Consider the following 22103-nt stretch of genomic DNA (forward strand, 5'->3'; position numbering starts at 1 on the left):
ACCCTTCATTAGGACTGGAAAGGTAAAGGGCAGAAGCCAGAATAAGGTGGGGGGAGGGGGAGGAGCACACGCAGGCAGGTGATAGGTGAGTTCAGGTGATGGGTGAGTCCAGGTGAGGGGGGAAGGTAGGAGAGTGGGGGAGGGGGAGAAGATGTAGAGGTGATAGGTAGAAGAGGCAAAGGGCTGAAGAAGAAGGAATCCGGTCGGAGAGGGCAGTGGACCATGGAATAAAGAATGGAGGAGGGGAGGAGAGGAAATGGACAGGTCACCAAGGCTAGGGAAGGGAGCCACAGGAATAAGGGAAGACAAAGGGGGGGCGGGAAGAAAAAGAAGGGTGGGGTTACCAGAAGTTAGGGAAATCAATGTTGAGGCCATCAGGTTGGAGACTCCCAAGGTGGAATATGAGGTGTTGTTCCTCCAACCTGCATATGGCCTCAACGTGGCAGTAGAGGAGGCCGTGGATAGACATGTCAGTATGGGAATGGGATGTGGAATTGAAGTGGGTGGCCACCGGGAGGTCCTGGCTGTTGTGGCGGATGGAGCGAAGGTGCTCGACGAAGCGGTCACCCAATCTGTGTCATGTCTCACTGATATACAGGAGGCCGCACTGGGAGCACCAGATGCGATGAATGACACCCTCTGACTCACAGGTGAAGTGCTGCCTCACTGGGAAGGATTGTCTGGGACCCTGAATGGTGGTGAGGGACGAGGTGTAGGGACAGGTGTAGCACTTGGTGCAGTTGCAGGCATAAGTGCCAGGGGGGGTTATCAGTGGGGAGGGACGAGGGAATTGCGGAGAGAGTAGTCCCTGCGGAAAGAGGGGGTGAGGGGAAGATGTGCCTGGTGGTAGGATCCCGTTGGAGGTGGCGGAAGTTGCGGAGAATGAGGTGTTGGAATGCGGAGGCTCATGGGGTGGTAGGTGAGGACAAGGGGAACCCTGTCCCTGTTATGTAGGGGGGGGCGGAGGAGAGGGAGAGCAGACATGTGGGAAGTGGAGGACATATGGGTAAAGGCAGCATTGATGGTGATGTTCAGTTAATTGGCTTCGGTGACATTGGTTGAGATAAGTACTGGTCAAGATTTGGGATGACTTGGAGAATTTGCCTCCACTTTTTTCCCCAAATGATGCAGACAAGATATCAGTTCAGCAACTTGTCCAAAAACAATTTATATACTTATGTCTAGGGGGTATCAAACTTGGCTCTTTCATGTTCAAAGGCCCATTGATAAAGGGCATAAGAGGAATAATGTTGATTTAAATACTTTAAATAATATAACTAAAATGTATTTTATGTTATGTAAATATACCACGTGTATCTATTTCATGCAGAGTAATATCATATGACAAAACATTTGTATGGACTGTAACTGGAGATAAAAATACTTGTAGAATGTACATACGAGCATATGTGCACAGCAGAAACATGTTTATGCTGGTATGTTTATGACAGTGGGTGTACTGAGGCAGGCACTCAGGATACAATGTGTACGTGATAGATCATTTTTCAAAAGGAAGAGGGTCATCTATTGCAAGTGTTAAGTTGCAATATGCTGCAGACTAAGGGGATGGTTGTAAACTTTCTTGAATGAAGTGGAGATTCAGAAGGGTGGTGCATGTAGTACAAGAAAGGAACAATCAATCCAAGCAGATATGAGACGACTAAGTCAAAATGGATCAGAAATTAACTTGTTAAACTGATTCTGTATCAGGTCAGGTTAATATTCCACCCTCAACTAACATCCCCACACAAGTACTAATCAGCTGTTTGCCACACTTGAGAAGTAACCAGCTTCTCATTAGTGTGTGAAATACCTGCTGCCCAGCTTGTGGCAACTAACAGCAGGGAAATGGAAACAGGCAGTGAGGAAAATGGCAACAGAAGCCTAATATCAGAGTTAATAAGGGCTCTAAAAGAAAAGTTAAATATTTCTCTTTCTAGCGGATTACAACATCCTCTGTGTAATGCCTGAGGGTCATTACAGTAAGAAACAGCATCAAATCCCACCATGGCAAAATTATTAACCTGATACTCAAAAATCTATGGCAATTATCAAGCCAGCATCAGGACAAATGAGCACAAAGACTGACCCTACCAGCTCATTGTTCCAGGGAAGGGAAAGAACCACCTCAACCAGGTCAGACCTTGTAACTCCAATTCTATACAACTCCTATTCCACAGTATGGCTACAACAGCTGTCAGGAAGATCCTGTATACTTCTCACCCTGGAATTATCTAGAGACAACAAGAAGTTCAGGATTAGCCATTTGTACAGCCAGTGATTATTCATGACCAGCAGGACCTGCAGGAAGCAGACCTTCCTTTGGGTAGTCACAGATACCTGTTACCAACTGACGTTACAATCTCAGCTTGCAGGAGGCACTGCTCTTCCTGCCAGACACATCCAGTTTGGCTACTATCCCAATCCTGTCAAACTGAAAGGTTCCAAAGTTGAGAAATGGTTGTATCTCGACACGACTCTGTTAAAAATTTGCCAGAGGGAAGTGAGCCTCCAGATGTATGACTGTACAATGTACAATGCCAGGTTTAAGTATTTATCTAACCATCTGGGCCATGCCATCTTCTCAAGGCTACCATCCAGCAGAAGGTACAGAAGCCTAAGTCCCACATTATCAGGCTCAAGAACAGCTACGTCCCTTCAATCATATGGTTCTTTAACCAACTGGCACAACTCTAGTCACTACAGTATAGCAACACTATGACCACTTTGATTACTTTGCACTAAAAATTGCCTTTTTCTTCTATTTGTGTTCTTTCTTGTAAAAATTGTGTATAATTTATGTGTTTCTTGTGAATGCAGCTTATATGATGCTATGCACCTGTGCCGCTGCTGCAAGTAATTTTTTCATTGCACCTGTGCATACATAGTACTTACGGCAATAAACTCGACTTTGGCTTTGAACTACCTGCATAATCTCCAAATACGAGAAAATAAGAGCAGGAGTGCACCATCTGGCCCCTCAAGCCTGCCCCGCCATTTAATATGATCAAGGGTGACCTGCCCAACGTTTCGACTCCCCCAGTTCTCCAAAGCCCTCAACTCCGGAGGTTCAGCAGACCTCCCAAACCTGTACACTCTACCTCTTACAAGTACAAAGGCAGCAGACACATGGGAACCCCATTGACTGCAGGTTTCCCTCCTTCCCATCACGAGTTGGAGATATTGTGTCATTCCTTTGCTGGGTCAAAATGCTAGAGGTTGATGCCCAACCTCGCTGTGGGGTGACCTTCACAGACTGCAGCCATTTAAGGCAGCTCGCCATTTATTTACAATGGCATGGAATGTTTTGAATGCTGGGCTTGCCAGCAATAACCACACCCCACAAATAACAAAAAATAACTCATCTGCAATCCTGTGCCAACCAGTTTCCACGCATTAAATTTGGAATCAGCATAAAACCAATTTGCAAAGATTACATTAGTGTCTACCTGCAATAACTAAATCGCCCACGTTAATAAGTAGGTGACTTGCAGGCATCCAAATGTATCTTTGTTAAACCTGGACATGGTGCGCTAGAGCTGGATTATACGCGCAATCAACAAACCTGAGAATTTTATTACCTACCAAATCTAACCCATTTGTTCTTGGATGGTTAAATTACACTAACCATTACCACCAGTGCCTGGCCTACAGTTGCTCAACACAAAAGCATGGACGAGTTGGGCCAAAGGGCCTGTTTCCATGCTGTAAGACTCTATGACAAAACTAATTACTTTTGAAATACAGACTATGATATGAGGCAACCGTGAAAGTACGAGAAAATATAAAATGCTATTTATCTAGTGAAAAGCAGGAAAATCCCAAATGTCAAGCACATATTTTACGATCATTGCAGTTCCTGGAAGTAAGTCAAATGGCTTAATTTTTCAGCCCCACCCAAGGCTGCTATTTATGATGTTTTGACAAGAGAATGCCGAACTCTCCAATTTAAGTCAAAATCCAGTTTGTATATTAAACAGTGTTATTTCAGAACCAGTCACTTATCTTAATTACATTCATAATAGCAATGGATTTTTTAAAAATGTAATTACTTAAACGAAATCTTGGTTTAAACAAATCAGCTTCCATCCATGCAAAGAATTATGTTTTATGCCCAAACTACATTCAGCCTAGGTTCCTGGACAGTTACTCATTTTGAATGTAAATGCATAAGAAAACAGAAAATGCAACAGGTTGTTTAGCTAAGATCTCTATCAACATTTGTACGCTTTCACATTTCAAAGACTACAGAAGCTAGAGGGCTATTTCAACACATTATACTCCAGAAGCTTCTATTGACTGATTTTTCTTAGGTTAGCTGGATGTTGGAAGAACAAATGGAGCATTCTTTTGGGAATTCCATCATCTACAATTCTTGCATTTCACATTCCAACCAGTCTTGGAAATGTAAGGCATTTCCTTATTACTGCTAGGGCAAAATTTCAAGCTCCCCAACAAAAAGTGCTGTAGAAGTACCACTGCCATGACAACTGTGTTAGTTCAAGAAGCATGGCATGGATATAGTGGGCCGAATGGCCTGTTTCTGTGCTCCACTACTCTGTGACTCTACATGGTTCACCACCACCTTCTTGGAGTCATATTATCCGGCCTTGCCAATGATGCATAGGTAATAATAGAAAATGCCAATGGCATTCTTTACACGTCTTACCATGAGAAATGGTTAACTTCAAAAATGGCATAAAGGTGAGTGAATTCCAGCACCACCTGATTCGTAATGTCCATCCAATCCTGAACCTCTGGATCTCCATGGAGTAAATGAATTTTGGAACGGTCCAGATTCAAACCTTGGTCAAAGATTTTGTTTAAAAAAAAGTTAATTTTAATACTTTTTCTTTAAAAAAAAGAAAACTATTATTATTTCCAAATAAGTAACAAAACATAAATAGCAAAGGATTCAGAAGTGTTTCTTGTTGTTAAAAAAGACAAAAGTTTTGAATTCTTTATTACTCAGGTAGGACAGACATGCAAAAGTCCTTGCACTCTATTCCCAACCAGCAGAATCACGAACATGCCCTCTTAGCTAGAGAATGACGCATGGTTCTCAAAAGAGGGGAAGAAATCATAATTGGAAGGAAATGAATATTAAATATAAAATATTCATACAAAGAAATGAATATTAAATATAAATTTAGGTAGCATCTAAAGCACTACACTTGTGAAAATGTTTCTTACACGAGGAACACCTGTAACATAAATGACCTTTCACTCAGTTTGATTATCAGCACCTACAAACAGTTGTGTTAGGAGGGAATAGCAAGAGGTAGGGTAGTTCTCTAATACCCTGACTTATTAGTGAACCTTAAACATAGGACTGCCTGTACTGGGAGTTATTTTTTGATATCTGCAGCAGCCATCCTAATCACCATTCTGAAAAGGTTTCGTGCACCCAAAGCCAAACTCCTTTCCTAGAGACTTTTAATTTGGCAAAGAAGGTGAGCACAATACGGGAGATTGATTAGTCCACAATTAGATAATTGGAAACGTTGTGTTAATGGTGCACTTAAATCAATCAAATATAAAATTTAGAAAACCCAAATCACTCGGTATCTGATTTGGTAATGGCAAGAGAAGTTTAAACTTGTTGTGCCTCAGTAGGATAACAATCATAAACAAGTATTCAGAAATACTCGTCGTCGTGGCTATCCCTTGAGGTCGAGGATGATGGTCTTCGTTCCGTTGATCTATTTATGGGCTCTCAAGTGGCTTATGAGTCCAATCTTGGCTAGAAGTAGCCCACAGAGCGAAGACGCCTGTGCGTGTATTTGTTTAACGTGTACTTGACGTTGCACTACAAAAAGCACACGATACTTCACAAATCAACCAACTGATTCCAATGGCATGGAAACCACGACGATTGGAGCTGATGGATTTGTTGCAGCCTTCATCTGCCTTCACAGCCGTTGAGTTCGAAGTAACTTTGTCCGCCTGTTCCGCCGCTGAGGTCTTGGTTGGATTGTTCTTTGTCAGGGACCTCACCATCGACCTTACCACCATGGGTGACCCTACCAGGAGCATAGCTCCAGACGGCATCGCTCTTGGGATCTCAGGACCACACAAGCTTCTCCACCACGACAAGGTGACAATCCACGGAGAAGTCAGAAATACTATGAATCAACAACACTTCAATATACTGATCATTCTTAAAGTTACAAAGATTCAAAATGGATATAATCCAGGTGCACACTAAAAAGCATGATCCTAACAAAGCAATTAATGTTTGACTACCTTGTACAAAATCTCTCATTACCTTCCTCTGCTCCAAGGTGAACAGCTATGGCTTCTCTTGCCTCTCCATTTAACCACAATCTTCCAGCCCTGTTCAACCTTCTTTGCACTCTCTCCAAAGCACTGATTTCCTTCTTAAATCAAGATGTCCAGAAGTGGCCAAAGTAATTCGGGTGGATTTATTCCTTGCCTTTGTACCATATCTCTATGGGATCCTTGACTTTATAAACAAAGATCCCGGAGTGATTTATCAACAGTCTTCTCATAGTGTACTGCTGCCATCAAAGATTTGGTACACAGCCTCCCATCTGTCTCAATTCCAGCATTCACTTTAAAATGTTATCACTTAGATTTGAACCCAAACATCAGAAATGAAACAAAACTATCAACCAACATCCAAGAGTGTTTTGGAACACTGACCTGTGACCCCGGAAGGCAATGGAAGCTGAATCTTAACTGGTTTCAGAAAGTCATCTGTTGAATTTTGTGACAAGCAGAGCAGAGGACTTGCCAGAGAGTCCTGATCATCTGTGAGCTCATGTAACTCCTCTACAATAACAGGCAACACCTATGTTTAAATTCAAGGCAATGTTAGAAGCATTAAGCTAAACCAAGAGAAAACAAAATTGGAAAAAAGAATACAATTATAAAGGAAGTCATTCTTCTTGCTGGATGAAGCCGAGTTAGGCATGGTTTTATATCCAGCATTCCAAATTAAATACATTGCACAAACCTGCATTTTCACAGTGCGAGACTCATTCACTGCCCCGGATGGAAAGATCACCTTGATGTTGGGATCCACAGAAGAGAACAGTCGGGTTCCTTCAGTTGGCACAGTGCACTTGTTCTCCTTCAGTCGTGAAATGACAATGAACCAGGAGAAATGGAGCACGCTGCAACAGGCCATATGTCGCGACTATAGAGGAAAAGGTAGTTTTGCAAAAGAACACATTGTAAAAAGTAGCTGGAAGTATGCTGTAACCAAATATCCTAGCAAATTTAAATCCACAAACTGTTTCAATACTGGAATATTATTTTCCCTTGTGAGATCTTCAATGAAAGAAATCCCCAAAATTAAAAATAGAGAATGTGCAGCCACTTCTTCCCTACCTCAGAGTTCCAGAGTCATACAATATGGAGAAAGGTGCTTCAGTCCACCGTGTCTATGCTGATGATTGTGTACCTGTCTACACCAATCCCATTGCTCTATAGCTACTGTGCTTTTGCAATTGAAGTGTTCGTCCATGTGCTTCTTAAATGTTATGAGTGCTGGTGCTGCCTCTATTGCAATTAACTATAAGATAATTTATATGGAAATTGGGAGAAGAAAATGATAATTTTTTTGTAACTAGTAGTAGGAGAGATAAAGTTTTCTCTTTATTGTTACCAATGGTATTGAAAAATAACATCAGAGCAGAATGGAAGATTATGGATCTTTTGCTTGTATTGGAAAATGGAGTTAATTCTACATCCAGTAGGTAAATATCCATCATGCGCTTTCTCTTGGCACTAGGGAACTCCTGTTGTAACCATGGGAACTCCATCACCATGACTACTCTTAAAGAATTCTGTGACATCAACCAAATGATAGAAACAAAAGTAAATAGCTCACTAGCGTCACCTAACTGACAGAAAACAACATACTATAACGACCCCTATGTACAAATACCAGAAGAAACCAGATGAAGCAAACATGTCCAAGTAGGACCACGTCCAAACTGGGGAAGAATACATTCCATTTGTGTGCTGCCTATGACTGATAGCCATGCGCATTATGAGAATGACAGAACTCCCAAAGCATGCTAACTGATTTGAACTGCACTGTGGAGCAAAATATGAGTAAAGCTAATACCACATTGACCAAAAATAGCATGCATCATGCAATCTTTTTTTCAAATTAAATGCTACGCAGTACAATGATTAATCTACTTGCAAAAGAGATCTGTACAACTCACAACTGTAATTGTGGATAAGATCTGCTTCATTAATGAAATAAATATTGTATTCAACTAATTGATGCAATGTCATGTGCATCAATATAATCCGGCAACTGATTAATGTACTTAAAGATTCCTTTATATTGTTCTAATAATAATGTCCCCAGGAAGCATTTGATGGCCTTCCACTATACTACAGTAAACTCATTTATCTGGTATTTATGCATCCAGAATTCTCATTCTTGAGCTCATGTAATTGCATCTGCAATTCTGCAACTAGCAAAAATTTTTAAGAATATTAAAGAGTTTCGTAACTTTTTCAACATGTAAATTTGAATTTGGCACAACTGAAAAGCACCATACTGCCCCTTAGACATTTAGAATTGAGATCTTAACTTAAGTGGGAGTCTAGCCCAGGCTAGGCTCTGTGTAGAAGGCTATGCAGAGCCTACATTTTGTTTTGTCTTTATGAAAATAAGCCTAAAAGGTGAATTTTATTTCAAGAGTTATGCAAAATAAGTGTGAGAAGACATTTGAGGGCAGTGCAGTTGAGCAGCAGCAACACTCCTTAACAGTTGGCCCTTCATGTTGATGGTGAGGACAGTCATTCATTTGATTTACTTTTGCTGTATATTTCATTAATACAGCATGAAGGTCGACTTGCTGAGTCCTTCCAGCAGTTTGTTTTTTCCCTTGTGCTTGCATTAATACCGATTAAAAAGTATCATTGTAGTGTAAAGCATTGTGATTTAAAATAGTAAGGGGATGATATATAGTTAAACAATTTACTTAATGGTTTGTGCCTACAATACTAGTGTGTGATGTACAGTAATTTTGTAAGTAATTTTCATGCTGCATGGCTGAGCATATACTGTAGATAGGTTTTGTCCTTTAAAGGTTATTTCCCATTAACATTACAATGATCATATTGTATTTCTAAATCCTACAGCATTAATTTCATCTTGCATCTCCACAACAGCAACATCTAGCAAAAGCAGGACAGAGCCACCACACTTTTTTTTTTGCTATTTTGTTTAGTCAGGGGTTTGCCTGGTGACCATCAGCCATGTACTTGACCTGTACAAAGATAAAGGAATACATGCACAGAATACAGACAAACCAGGCTCTCTGCAAGACATGCACCAAAACTCACCCCAGTCCCCCAACAATCTTAAGCAATTTGACTGACGATAAAATACACGTCAGGGGTGTTGTGTTAACCGAGGAGAAGGGATTCACAGCAAGTTCATTCACAGCATTTCTATCTTGTCTGCTTATAGTAATGCACAGGCAATGAAGCAGCTCAAGCAAAGACAAGACTTACAAGACTTGTGCCTGTACTTAGGATTTTATAGGGGAGGTGGTCAATCAATCGGCTGTTGTACAAACTCTGACCTGCTCCGCAACTCCTGATGGAGGGAAGAGCTATTCGGTTACTGTTTCAGATAGCAACTTCACATCAAGAGTGGCTTGTGAACAATGCTGCCTCCTTGTGGAGAATGTCTTTTCACAGCACCGCCACAGCAGATGAGAACAGTGCTAACAATTCTCATCTGGGACAAAGCAACCTACTTGATTGGCACCTGTCCACCATCCAAAACATTCATTCCTTCGAACACTGGTGCACAATGGCTGCAGTGTGCACCATCTACAAAATGAAGTAAAGTTACCTGCCCAGGCTACTCCAACAGCATCTCCCAAACCCACAGTCTCTATCACCAGGAAAGATAAAGGCAGCAGATGCATGGAAACACCACCAGCTGCAAATTCCCCTCTCTGATGCACACCACCATGTCCTTGAACTGTATCACTGTTCCTTCAATGTTATTGGGTCTAAATCCTGGAACTCCCTCCCCAACAGCACTGTGGGAGTACCTCCACCAAGTCTACTGATGGCAGGTCACCACTCCTTCTCACGGGGCACTTTGGCCAATAAACGGTGGCCATACCAGTGATGCTCAGTTCATCAAAATGAATAAAAGATAAGCCAATCACCTCCACAATTTTTTTTAAACTAGTTTTACAGTTCTGCACAAATGCCTTGATTGGCATAATTCAATTTGCTCCCAGATGATCTCCACCAAAGATCTTAGAAACGTAATTAACAGCAACCAATGAAGTGAGTGACAGTAAAACGTACAGCTGTAACTTTAGTATTTGAAGGGCAGCTCAATCAAACAATCTTCCGACTTTAAATACACTTTTGCAAATGTGAGCACGGCCAATTATCCCAGTACCTTAGAAACCTTGGTCTCCAGATTACTCCAGCTTCCATTAAACGTTCGCATCACAACTTCTCTTTGGTGGTCAGACCGAGGAGAAATATATGGCATCCAAATAACCACTTCCTGTACACGGGGAAATCATCACAGTCATAGAGTGGTACAGTGCAGAAACAGGCCCTTTCACCCACCACGTCCATGCCAACCTTTTGCCCATCTATACTAATCCTATTTGCCTGCATTAGGGCTCTCTCCTTCTATGCCTTATATCAGGCCTTGAGCAATAACTTGCCTTTTAAGGTTATGTCTATGTACAATCTATGTGGTCCTGGATTTACAATTTGCCATTAAAACCCCAAAAGTCACCAACTATTCCCACAGTATAGACTTGACACAAATTGGGCATCCAGTTAATAGCTTCTGTCTCAGATCAGGAAAACAGGGAAATTTCTCTCACAGTCTATAGTACTTAGCTGTATGCAATTCACCATATCTAAACTCCAAACCAAATTTACCAGCATCTTTACTCACCAACTTTTATCAATGCACCATAGAAAGCATCCTATCTGGATGCATCACAGCTTGGTATGGCAACTGCTCTGCCCAGGACCGCAAGAAACTGCAGAAAGTTGTGGACACAGCCCAGCGCATCACGGAAACCAGCCTCCCCTCCTTGGACTCTGTCTTTACCTCTCACTGCCTTGGTGAAGCAGCCAGCATAATCAAAGACCCCACCCACCTGGGACATTCTCTCTTCTCTCCTCTTCTATTGGGTAGAAGATACAGGAGCCCGAGGGCATGTACCACCAGACTTAAGGTCAGCTTCTACCCCACTGTGATGACTATTGAACGGTTCCCTTATACGATGAGATGGACTCTGACCTCACGATCTACCTTGTTGTGACCTTGCACCTTATTGTCTACCTGCACTGCACTTTCTCTGTAGCTGTGACACTTTACTCTGTACTGTTATTGTTTTTACCTGTACTAGATCAATACACTGTGTACTAACTCAATGTAACTGCACTGTGTAATGAATTGACCTGCACGATCGGTATGCAAGACAAATTTTTCACTGTACCTCAGTACAAGTGACAATAATAAACCAATACCAATCTTTTAATCTACAAACATCCCTCACTACAACAATTATCTGAGGCTATACTTACTTAACACAAATTAGACCTGGTAACTTTAAAGGGATGACTAATTCAGCATCAGAATAATTCATGCATACTGAAATGCACTGACCAGCTTACTACAAGTACCTCCAGGAAAAATATCAACTAATTTAGATCAAGAGTTTGTACCTTTTCAAATTGTATACCATGAGGAAATAGTTTCAGAACAGGGCTCAGTAAGAAGTCATGATGCCTGAGTTTCACCTGCTGCGGTCAGGGGTATGACTCTGCAAAAGATCCTGCCGCCAAGGAAACTGCCTTAGGTGGGAAGTGGATTTCAATCCCGCAGGGCAAAACAACATTGCAGCCTTCAGTGGTAATAGTGAAGCTGGAACATTTCAAAACCGTACATTTAGTCTCCATAGTGTATACAAAGGAAATGGCTGATTAATTAAACAACAACTGACAGTACCTCTCTGCATTAGATGCAAGGTATCGGGATCTGCGATTTCTTTTGGGTTGGGATGGTCTGCATAAAATGAGAAAACAAATGAAACATAAGCAACTCATTCACATTAATTTGTGTTGAATGATTCAAGACCTCTTTGAAAACTGCCAGCAAATACTGGATACTGCATAAGGAGAGCCCCAGAAAATAATTCCTGCTTCATTAATACGAACAGTCCAAATAACACAGAGAAACAAAACCGAGAAGGCCATGCACAGAAATAACATGAAATGTCTGATGCTGAAAATCATGGTCTTCACCAACATGGTATTTAGATTCCATGCTGATTAATGTAGGGAAAACATGAAACTGTGGAAGTAATAAAATAAAGGGGTTGGACCACATAAAATTTACTTAATCATTTAAATCCTAAATTGATATTTTCCTGTTATCCTCAACTGTACTCAGTAAGTTTCTAACAAATTAGAGGTGTACAAGATAATAAGAGGCATAGATCGAGTGGACAGTCAGAGACTTTTTCCCAGGGTGACAATGGCTAACACGAGGGGGCATAATTTTAAGGTGATTGGAGGAAGGATACAAGGGGGATGTCAGAGGTACGTGTTTTTATTTTACACAGAGAGTGGTGGGCGCATGGAACGCACTGCCGGCAGAGGTTGTGGGGGCAGATACATTAGGGGCACTTAAGAGACTCTTAGATAGCCACATAAACGATAGAAAAAATGGAGGGCGATTGTGGGAGGGAGAGTTAGATAGATATTAGAGCAGGATAAATGTCGGCACAACATTGTGGGCCGAAGGGCCTGGACTGTGCTGTAATGTTCTACATTCCGAATATTTTTTTAAATTAAAATCCTGTGCCATTGTCCACAATGAAAGCAATACTAAAGTGTTTATGAATGATGGAATACTGTGTTCTTTTGCCTTTGAATTACAACTAAAATTTCTTTTTAGGGATTTTCCTAGATGTAGTAAATTTTTTTAAATTCAATTCTTCATTACACTGATGTGACTCCCTTGGATCCACACAAATATTACAGTAAGTTTTGGAGAATTATGAAGAAGCCTCAGTTCCTCATTCTCTCTGCAAACCTCAAGGGTATCTGGAAACAGAAGAGCAGAATGTATCGCCCTCTACTGGCACATTCAAGTCAGTACCATAAAACAGATAAAGCAGAAACTAAAAGACTCTTCTTCATCAGTCCCCTAGAGTCAAGCATGACTTACTTCCACTCCACTTTCCTGGGCTCATTGATCAATGTAGAATCTTCAGACTCTGCTACAGGTAGGCCAAGAGATACTTGACTGGGGAAATGGGTGGGAGTGTAGATAGTTGTGCACTCTTTTTGTTGAGCTTCTAATTGCTCCAAAGGGACTCAAGGTTCTCAGTGCCATCCTGAAGGCTCCTTCTCCATTTTGAGCAGTCACAGGCCAGAGGTTCCAACATGTTGAAGGAGTTAATTTTTTTTTCAAGGAGGCTTTGAGAACATCCTTGAAATATTTCCACCTGGTAATTTCCTCCCACGACAGAACTTGGAGTAGAATGCCCCATTTGGGAGTAGGGTGTCAGATGTCAACATTGGAAGAGGACGCTGACATCAGCTCACTTACACTACCAGATAATTTGAATGATTTTGCAGAAAGCGTGTTATGATTCAGTGTCTTGAGTGCCTTTGAACTGTATTTTCCAATATCTCAACAACATAAAATAAAGAGCAGGTCACTCCAAAGCTACTTTAAAATCAGTCCTATTTTAGGGCACTGCAGAATCAAACAAATTTCTTAATATTTTATTTGTAAGTAACTCTAAAACTGCAATCAAAAGGTGCGATAGGAAGCTTGGTTAACTGTTAAAGAAATATGTGGTTAATATGTAATACATGCGCTGGCATTTGTGTAAAATGTAACAAGGATCTTTAGTTCTATAATAACCCGAGAAGAATCATCAGAACCAAGACAATCTGTAAATATCTCCTCACTAAAGTGGACTTTCTATGCAGTTACTATTAATGTAATCAGCTGCCTGTTTGTTATTGACAAAGTTTCCATACAAAGACAAGGCAGATCAAAACTCCATGGTCATTAAGTTGCTAGAGACAAAGGGACATGAGCAGTTGTTCATGAGATTGGAGATATGCAGGAAGAAAGTGGGAGGAATCACGTGAATGAGCTGTGTGGAGGAGATAATGGTAAAAAATGGCCATCCTAACAATAGGTGCGAATTTGGGTGGAACTGAAAGGTCACTCGAGTCTCAATGGCCGTGACATTGAAATCAAGTAGACTCTATTAAATGGCCTTTAAATGAGCGATGAAGTCAAGCACAGATTTGCAGGGGCTTAAGGACTGCATGGGAAAAAATAAAGAGTAGACTGAAGACAAAGACTGAAGATCCACTCCCTACTGAAGGACAGCACTGCTGCACACAAATCTGGTGATTCTGATTTGTACAAGAAATCGAGGTATGACCTTTGAAAAGCTATCAGGGATGCCAAGAGCCAATACAAACTCAGAGTCCCTGACCAGCCGCCAGTTATGGCAGGGCTTACATGCCATAACAGGCTACAAGATGAAGTCGGGCTGCATAGCTAACAACAGCACATCCCTTCCTGATGAACTTAACGCATTCTATGTGTGTTTTGAACAAAAGGGAAGTGGATTGTCATCATCCACCCTGACAGCCACCAACGCAGCTGAACCTGTGATCACAGTGGAGGACATAAGATCAGTCTTCTGGAGAGTGAACACGAGGAAAGCACCTGGCCCAGATGGTGTCCCGGGCCGCGTGCTCAGATCTTGTGCTGATCAGCTGGCAGAAGTATTTGCGGACATATTCAACCTCTCCCTGCTTCAATCTCAGGTTCCCTCCTGTTTTAAGAAGACCGCTATCATCCCGGTACCAAAGAAAAGCAAGGTAACGTGCCTCAATGACTACCGACCAGTGGCTCTGACATCCACCATCATGAAGTGCTTTGAGAGGTTGTTCATGGCACGCATCAACTCCAGCCTCCCAGACAACCTGGACCCATTGCATTTCGCCTATCGGCAAAACAGGTCTACAGCAGATGCCATCTCCCTGGCCCTACACTCAGCTCTGGAGCATCTGGACAGTAAAGACACATACGTTAGACAATTGTTTATTGACCACAGCTCTGCCTTCAATACAATAATTCCAAGCAAGCCTGTCACCAAACTCCGAGACCTAGGACTCAACAACTCCCTCTGTAACTAGATACTTGACTTTCTAACAAACCGCAATCAGTGAGGACAGGCAGCAATACCTCCGCCACAATTATTCTCAACACTGGTTCCCCACAAGGCTGTGTCCTCAGCCCTCTACTCTACTCCCTATACACTCACGACTGTGTGGCCAGATCCTGCTCTAGCTCCATCCACAAGTTTGCAGGTGATACCACCGTTGTAGGCCGTATCTCAAACAGCGATGAGTTGGAGTACAGGAAGGAGATAGAGAGCTTAGTGGAATGGTGTCATGACAACAACCTTTCCCTCAATGTCAACAAAACAAAAGAGCTGGTCATTGACTTCAGGAAAGGGGGTGGTGTACATGCACCTGTCTACATCAATGGTGCCGAGGTCGAGAGGGTTGAGAGCTTCAAGTTCCTAGAAGTGAACATCATCAACAGCCTGTCCTGATCAAATCACGTAGATGCCATGGCCAAGAAAGCTCACCAGCACCTCTACTTCCTCAGACTAAAGAAATTTGGTTTGTCCCCTTTGACTCTCACCAACTTTTACCGATGCACCATAGAAAGCATCCTATCTGGATGTATCACGGCTTGGTACGGCAACTGCTCTGCCCAGGACCGCAAGAAGCTGCAGAGAGTTGTGGACACAGCCCAGCGCATCACGGACACCAGCCTCCCCTCCTTGGACTCTGTCTTTACCTCTTGTTGTCTTGGTGAAGCAGCCAACATAATCAAAGACTCCACCCACCTGGGTCATTCTCTCTTCTCTCCTCTTCCATCGGGTAGAAGATACAGGAGCCTGAGAGCACGTACCACCAGACTTAAGGACAGCTTCTACTCCACTGTAATAAGACTATTGAACGGTTCCCTTATACAATGAGATGGACTCTGACCTCACAATCTACCTTGTTGTGACCTTGCACCTTATTGCACTGCACTTTCTCTGTAGCTGTGACACTCTACTCTGTACTGTTATTGTTTTTACCTGTACTACATCAATGCACTCTGTACTAACTCAATGTAACTGCATTGTGTAATGAATTGACCTGTATGATCGGTTTGTAAGACAAGCTTTTCACTGTACCTCGGTGACAATAATAAACCAATACCAATGTCACCATATCCAAGGGGCTCCACAGACCAAGGGTTGTGAGCTACTTGTCAGCTGTTCCCTGAATTTTATACTTAATAAATTCTCAAACTTCTTCCACAAACGAGTGGCTGTTGCTCATTTTCCCCTGTGGAATTACTGTGCCAGTCTTAACCAAGAAGCATTTCCTGTCGTGCATCGGTGACAAAATTTAAGACCTCAGATAGACTGGCACAATCAATACATTAAATAAATTGGAGAAAGAAACAACTGCATGAATACAGAGACACAAGAAATTCTGCAGATGCTGGAATCTGGAGCAATACACAATAAGTGCTGGAGGAACTCAGCAGGTCAGACAGCATCCATGGAGGGAAATCTCGGCCCAAAGCGTCGACTGTCTATTTCCCTCCATGGATGCTGTCTGACCTGCTGAGTTCCTCCAGCACTTTTTGTGTATAACTGCATGAATACACACAGTTCAGAGAAGCAGGGGTACCTCAGTGACTTGATTGGTAAATACAATCCCCAATGTGGAATTAAACCAGTCTAACCACAAGATCCTAGGATCAATGCTTCAATGCATAAAATAACCTTCATATTAGCCTGTGTCCCAGAATAGGCAAATGAAGCAAATCTCCAGGACTCTGCCAGAAAGTACACATGCAGCATTAGTCAAGGACATGATGTGTTTGGCTTCAACACCCCACTCAAGTTGGGTAGTCACTTTATTGCAAGGGGAATTAAATATAAAAATATGCTTCAGATATATAGGACAATAGTGAAACCACTTCTGGAATACTGTGTACAGTATTATAGTTTCCTTATTTAAGGAAGAGTTTTAATGCATTACAAGCAGTTCAGGGAAGGATTGCCAGACTAACATCTGGAATGGGCAGGCTGTCTTATGAGCAACGGCCGGATCGGCTAGGCTTGTTGGAGGTTGGAAAAGTGAGGGAGAACGTAAATGAAACATATAAGATCTTGAGGTATCCTGAGAAGGTGAAGGGTATGTTTCCTCCTGTGGGATAATCTAGAACTAAAAGGGGTCACCCATTTCAGAGAGATGTGGTGGCATTTTTTCTCTGAGGGTCGTGAGTCTTCGGAACTCTTTTCCTCAAAGGGCAGTGGAAGTAGAATCTTTTAATAATTTTTAATGCAGAGAAAGTGGACTATGGCTGCTCTACTCATACATTTGTTGGAGATTCACTGGCAAGGCTCATTCTAGCTGCTTGTCAGAGGCATTGAAGATAGATGTTGGTTTTAGAACCGTATCTTCGCATGGGTCACTCCCTATTGAGATGAAAAGAGAGAGAGGGAAGATAATAAAAATTAATTATAATGCCAGACACCACTAGGCATCGAATCAATAATAGGACTTCTAGATTTGAGAGTCAATGTCCTACTATTTATTTGGTTCCCAGTTGCAATCACCATGTTTGAAGATGGGTGAAGCAGAACCAGACAGTGAACAGTGTATGAAGGAGTGTATGGGGAAAAGGAGTAGAAGATATGGACCCTCTGCTGGACTATTCCCATGTATACTGCCTAGGGGAAGGGTAAAAGTATCAATGGTCATACTCTTATTGCAACAGTTGTGCTCCCAAATACATTTACCCAGAGCCTAGCAGTGTCGAGGGGAAAATCAGAAATGAGAGGGAAGCCCCGCAGTGCATGCTTATAAAGCGTCAGAATTCCTTGTAATGATTTGAATTTTAAAACACTAGTAGATATAACAGTGGCTTGTGAACATAATGAATAAAAGAGATGCTGCTTTGATCTCTGGCCTTTGCTGTGCTAACAGATTCCACTGAACATTAGGATTGGTTTTGATGTTCCCTGACTTAGAAGCAAGGGACAAATAAAACCAATAATTCCCTTCTCAGAAATGAGCAAGTGGCACTTCCCTCCTCTCATAATAAAACCACAAACCATTCTAAGGGTGAAGGTGGGCTATAGAGGAAAAGCACAAAGTGGCTTCAGTGCAACATTTGCAAACATTAATTCAATTAAATATCTGATATGAAGCAATTAAACGTCAACAAGAACAAGTGCTGCAAATTTCAAAGCATGGAATGTCCCCTAACCCAAAAGAGACATACACAGCAACATTTCCAGAGCACACTTTGTTGCAGCCAGTGAAGTAAACCACAATCTATTCATACCATACCTTGTTCTTCAGGGCTCTCTGCCTCCCCTATTGGATTGCCCTCTAAATGCACAAAGGGGAAATTCTGGATCTCAGGAGGCACAGAGCGCAGACAATTGTTCTGCAGGTCAAGTCTTGACAAGTTGGGGAGATAAGCAAGAGTAGCTGGGACCGTTATGAGTTGATTGCTGTGTAGATGTAATTCCCCAAGAGACGTCATGTTTGCTGCAGGCAGGAATATCGAGGTTTGTGTCACATATAAATGCTTTATAAAATTTATTGTTATCACAACTCTTACAATACACCAGGATATAAAATTACCTGATCTTATACCAAAATCTTAAAAATTAAAGCAAACCAAAAAAAAAACTGGAAAAATGCAGGTATATACAGAACATGATAAATATTAATGAAGCTTCTAACCTGTCATTTAGGTGCTAGTTCTAACCATAAATGGTCTACTCCTAACATTGATTTTTTTTACCCCTATCTTGTCAGTGAAAGATGTTACATGTACCAAATGTGTTCTAATATTGGTATCGCAAACATATTATTCTATAATAAAAATTTAATTCAAACATTTTAGCGCATTATGTCGTCAACATTTTCACTGATCCTAACCCCATAATATTCTGAATGATCTTACATTAATGACCCATTCCAAAACCCTAGTTATATCTATACTCCAGTAATCAGAATTGTCCAATTAACTCACCAAGCGAGGATGGCAGAGTTTTCAATCGATTCCCTGAAAAGTCTATCCAGGTACAACTGCTCAGGTTTCCTATCTCATCGGGAAGCTGTTCCAGCTCATTTTCAGATAGGTCTGCTCTCTGAAGTGCTACAAGTTCACCAATGCTTCCGGGCAACACCCTCAGCTGGTTTTTCATTAGGGAAAGAAAAGACAGTTTCACCAGCTTGCCAATGCTGTTGGGCAGTGCAGCCAGCTGGTTGTGGCTTAGCAGAAGCACAGTGAGCTCCTTCAATTCCGTCAGACATTCGGGCAAAGAAATAAAGCTGTTGAAGCTTAGGTCCAAATGGGTCAAGTGCTGGAAATGTCCAAACTCCACAGGCAAAGTTGTCACCAGACCGCGCTGACGCATGCCATATTCATCTCTAAGGTGACCACCTAGTGAATTAAATTTAACAGATATTAATATTTTAATGGATATAAACATACCTAGGTGCATTGCAGTATCTTATTGTCCATGAATGCACCTAGGTATATTTAAATCCATTATTACCCATAGAGATAACAGATTTATAGCAATCATCTTTCTCATACACACACATTCTAAGAGCAAACACACCCCACACCCACACAGACATGCATACACAGAGCTCTATAATATAAATAACATGTATTACTTTGCAAAAAAAATGTATTATTCACACCATTGATTGTTCATTATCTGATAAAAATAAAAAAAGGAATTACAGTAATTTAGAAATCAGAGGTATTAGAGAAATAATCTAAAGCAAAACTCATTTATACCCAGAAAATTATATGCAAATACAAAATAAAACTGTATATATTTAAATATAATGAAAAGGGAATCAAAGCATTAAGTGACTGCACAAGTAAACCCAGTTGCAATACCTTTAAGCACAAGTGATTTCAGTCTCCTTAGTTCAGGAATGATGGCAAGTGATGGACTGATCTCCTCTTCATTGCAGTTTAGCCGTAGAAACTCAACCTGTTGTAACTCCTCCCTGTGAGTATTGCATAGCACCAAAAATTTTCTGGTGCCATTTGGAAATACGTCTAAATTCAGTCTGTTGTCTGCCAAGTACACTTCTGCAGTGGTGTCGGTGTCTGCCTCCCCAAACAAAAACTCCGCCATCTTCTATCATAGCTCAGCTGTGCGAGGTGCATGTTCCAACATGCCAGTCAGACATTAGGTGTTTTTCACCATGTTCTCCCTCAAGAATAGGCTGCACTGCAAATAATTGATAAAATAAGAAAGTCATAAGTTAACAAACGCGAGCTAATTGGTTCATTTTACATCAGTCTAGGCCAACAAAATTATGGTGTGTATGAACTCCCATTTGTTCCTCTCATCATGTGAAGGTGTTGACCCACACCAGAATATTGACAAATGAAAAAATGGGGTTGGGGTGCCTATTATCTATAATCAGGGAAGTAAGACAGGCCAGGTGAGTTCTGTCCTTACCTGATTATGTACACAAGAATCAGACTTAAAGAAGAAAGACCATGAACCACATTTGAATTGTAATTAATATTATAAAGTTGGAAGTGCAGCAACTAATTTTCATTCATGAAGGTCCCAGAATCAGCAATTCAATAAGTGTCTAGATCAAGTGTTTTGGGTGTTGTATGCAAAAGAAACATTGGCCGTGACACTCAGGAAAATTCTCAGTCTCGGGGTTAACTGAGACTGGGAATTCTTTCAACACCACTCAAGAGGTCCAGCTAAAAAGGTGGCACTGTTGGCACTCCAGCACCCCTTCAGTGTTGCTGCGTGGATGATGCCTTTATATCTGTAGAGCAGGCTACAATCTATCTGCTGGGCAGTATCCCCTCTGAAGTGAATCTGGACAGTATCAACCTAGTTCCAAGTGGGCACATCGTCAATGCAAAACTGCCACCAACTTACATCCAAAGCATCTTGCAGTTATACAGCATCTTCAGCTTTATTAAATCTACTGAAGCACTTCAAAGGGGCATTACCAAACAATGAATAAGCCATCTAAGGAAATGTTGAGAAGTGACCAAAAGATCAGTCAAAAAGGTGGGTTTTAGTTCATGCTTTCTCCAAGTTTATCTTATCCATGAAGCTAATTTACTGCGTCTTGACTATTCCACTTGGACCCACTGGGTTAATAAGTGACAAGTAACATTCACTTCCTAAGATGCCTGGTAATAACAATCTCCAACACGTGAGAGTCTAACCACCTAACCTTGACATTCAATTGCTAAGCCCCCCACCATCAACATCCTGGTGGGGGGGTATAGGGATGGGGTGGGGGAGTGGGGGGTGGTCACCATTGACCAGAAACTCAACCGGATAAGCCACATAAGTACATTGTCTACAAGAGCTGGTCAGAGACTGGGTATCCTGTGGGAATAACTAACCTCCTGTCACCTCAAAGCCTTTCAACTATCAACAACACACAAGTCAGTTGTGTGATGGAATACTTTCCACCGAAGCGAATGAGTGCAGTTCCAGCAACTCTCAAGAAGCTCAATACTATCGATGACAAAGTAGGCTGCCCGATTGGTACACCATCCGCCAGCTTAAATGTTCATTCCCTCCATCACTGGGTGCACAGTGGCTGCAGTGTTTTTCCATCTACAAAATGCACCGCAATTACTCACTCAAATTCCAACTACAGCACCTCCCAAATCCACAACCTCTGTCACCAAGAAGGAAGGCCACAATCTGCAGGATCCCCTCTAAGTAGTGCACTATCCTGACTTAGAAATATATATCACCATTCCTTCATTATCACTGGGTCTAAATCCTGAAACTCCCTCCCCAACAGCACTGTGGGAGCACATTCACCAGAATGAGGTTAAGGCGGCTCATCACCACCAATAAATGCTGGTCTTGCCAGCAATGCCCAGATCCCAAAAATGAATCAACTGAATTAAAGTTCAGAGAGAGACCTGTAAACGTGCCATCATATTTGGCCCTTCACCT

At 41.7% G+C, this 22103-nt stretch overlaps 1 protein-coding gene across 1 annotated transcript in view; it reads right to left on the reverse strand.

The window, feature by feature from the left end:
* The window catches only part of pidd1 (p53-induced death domain protein 1), a 52031-nt gene that overhangs the window by 27604 nt on the left and 2324 nt on the right, over positions 1–22103 (reverse strand). Inside the window, 9 exon segments of the mRNA XM_052029704.1 lie at positions 4670–4805; positions 6667–6814; positions 6980–7162; positions 10421–10531; positions 11716–11914; positions 11959–12055; positions 18460–18663; positions 19154–19567; positions 20039–20378. Coding sequence (XP_051885664.1) covers positions 4670–4805; positions 6667–6814; positions 6980–7162; positions 10421–10531; positions 11716–11914; positions 11959–12055; positions 18460–18663; positions 19154–19567; positions 20039–20282 — 1736 coding nt within the window. The 5' untranslated portion in view covers positions 20283–20378.

The sequence above is a fragment of the Pristis pectinata genome, chromosome 14 (assembly GCF_009764475.1).
Source record: "Pristis pectinata isolate sPriPec2 chromosome 14, sPriPec2.1.pri, whole genome shotgun sequence".
Taxonomy (NCBI): domain Eukaryota; kingdom Metazoa; phylum Chordata; class Chondrichthyes; order Rhinopristiformes; family Pristidae; genus Pristis; species Pristis pectinata.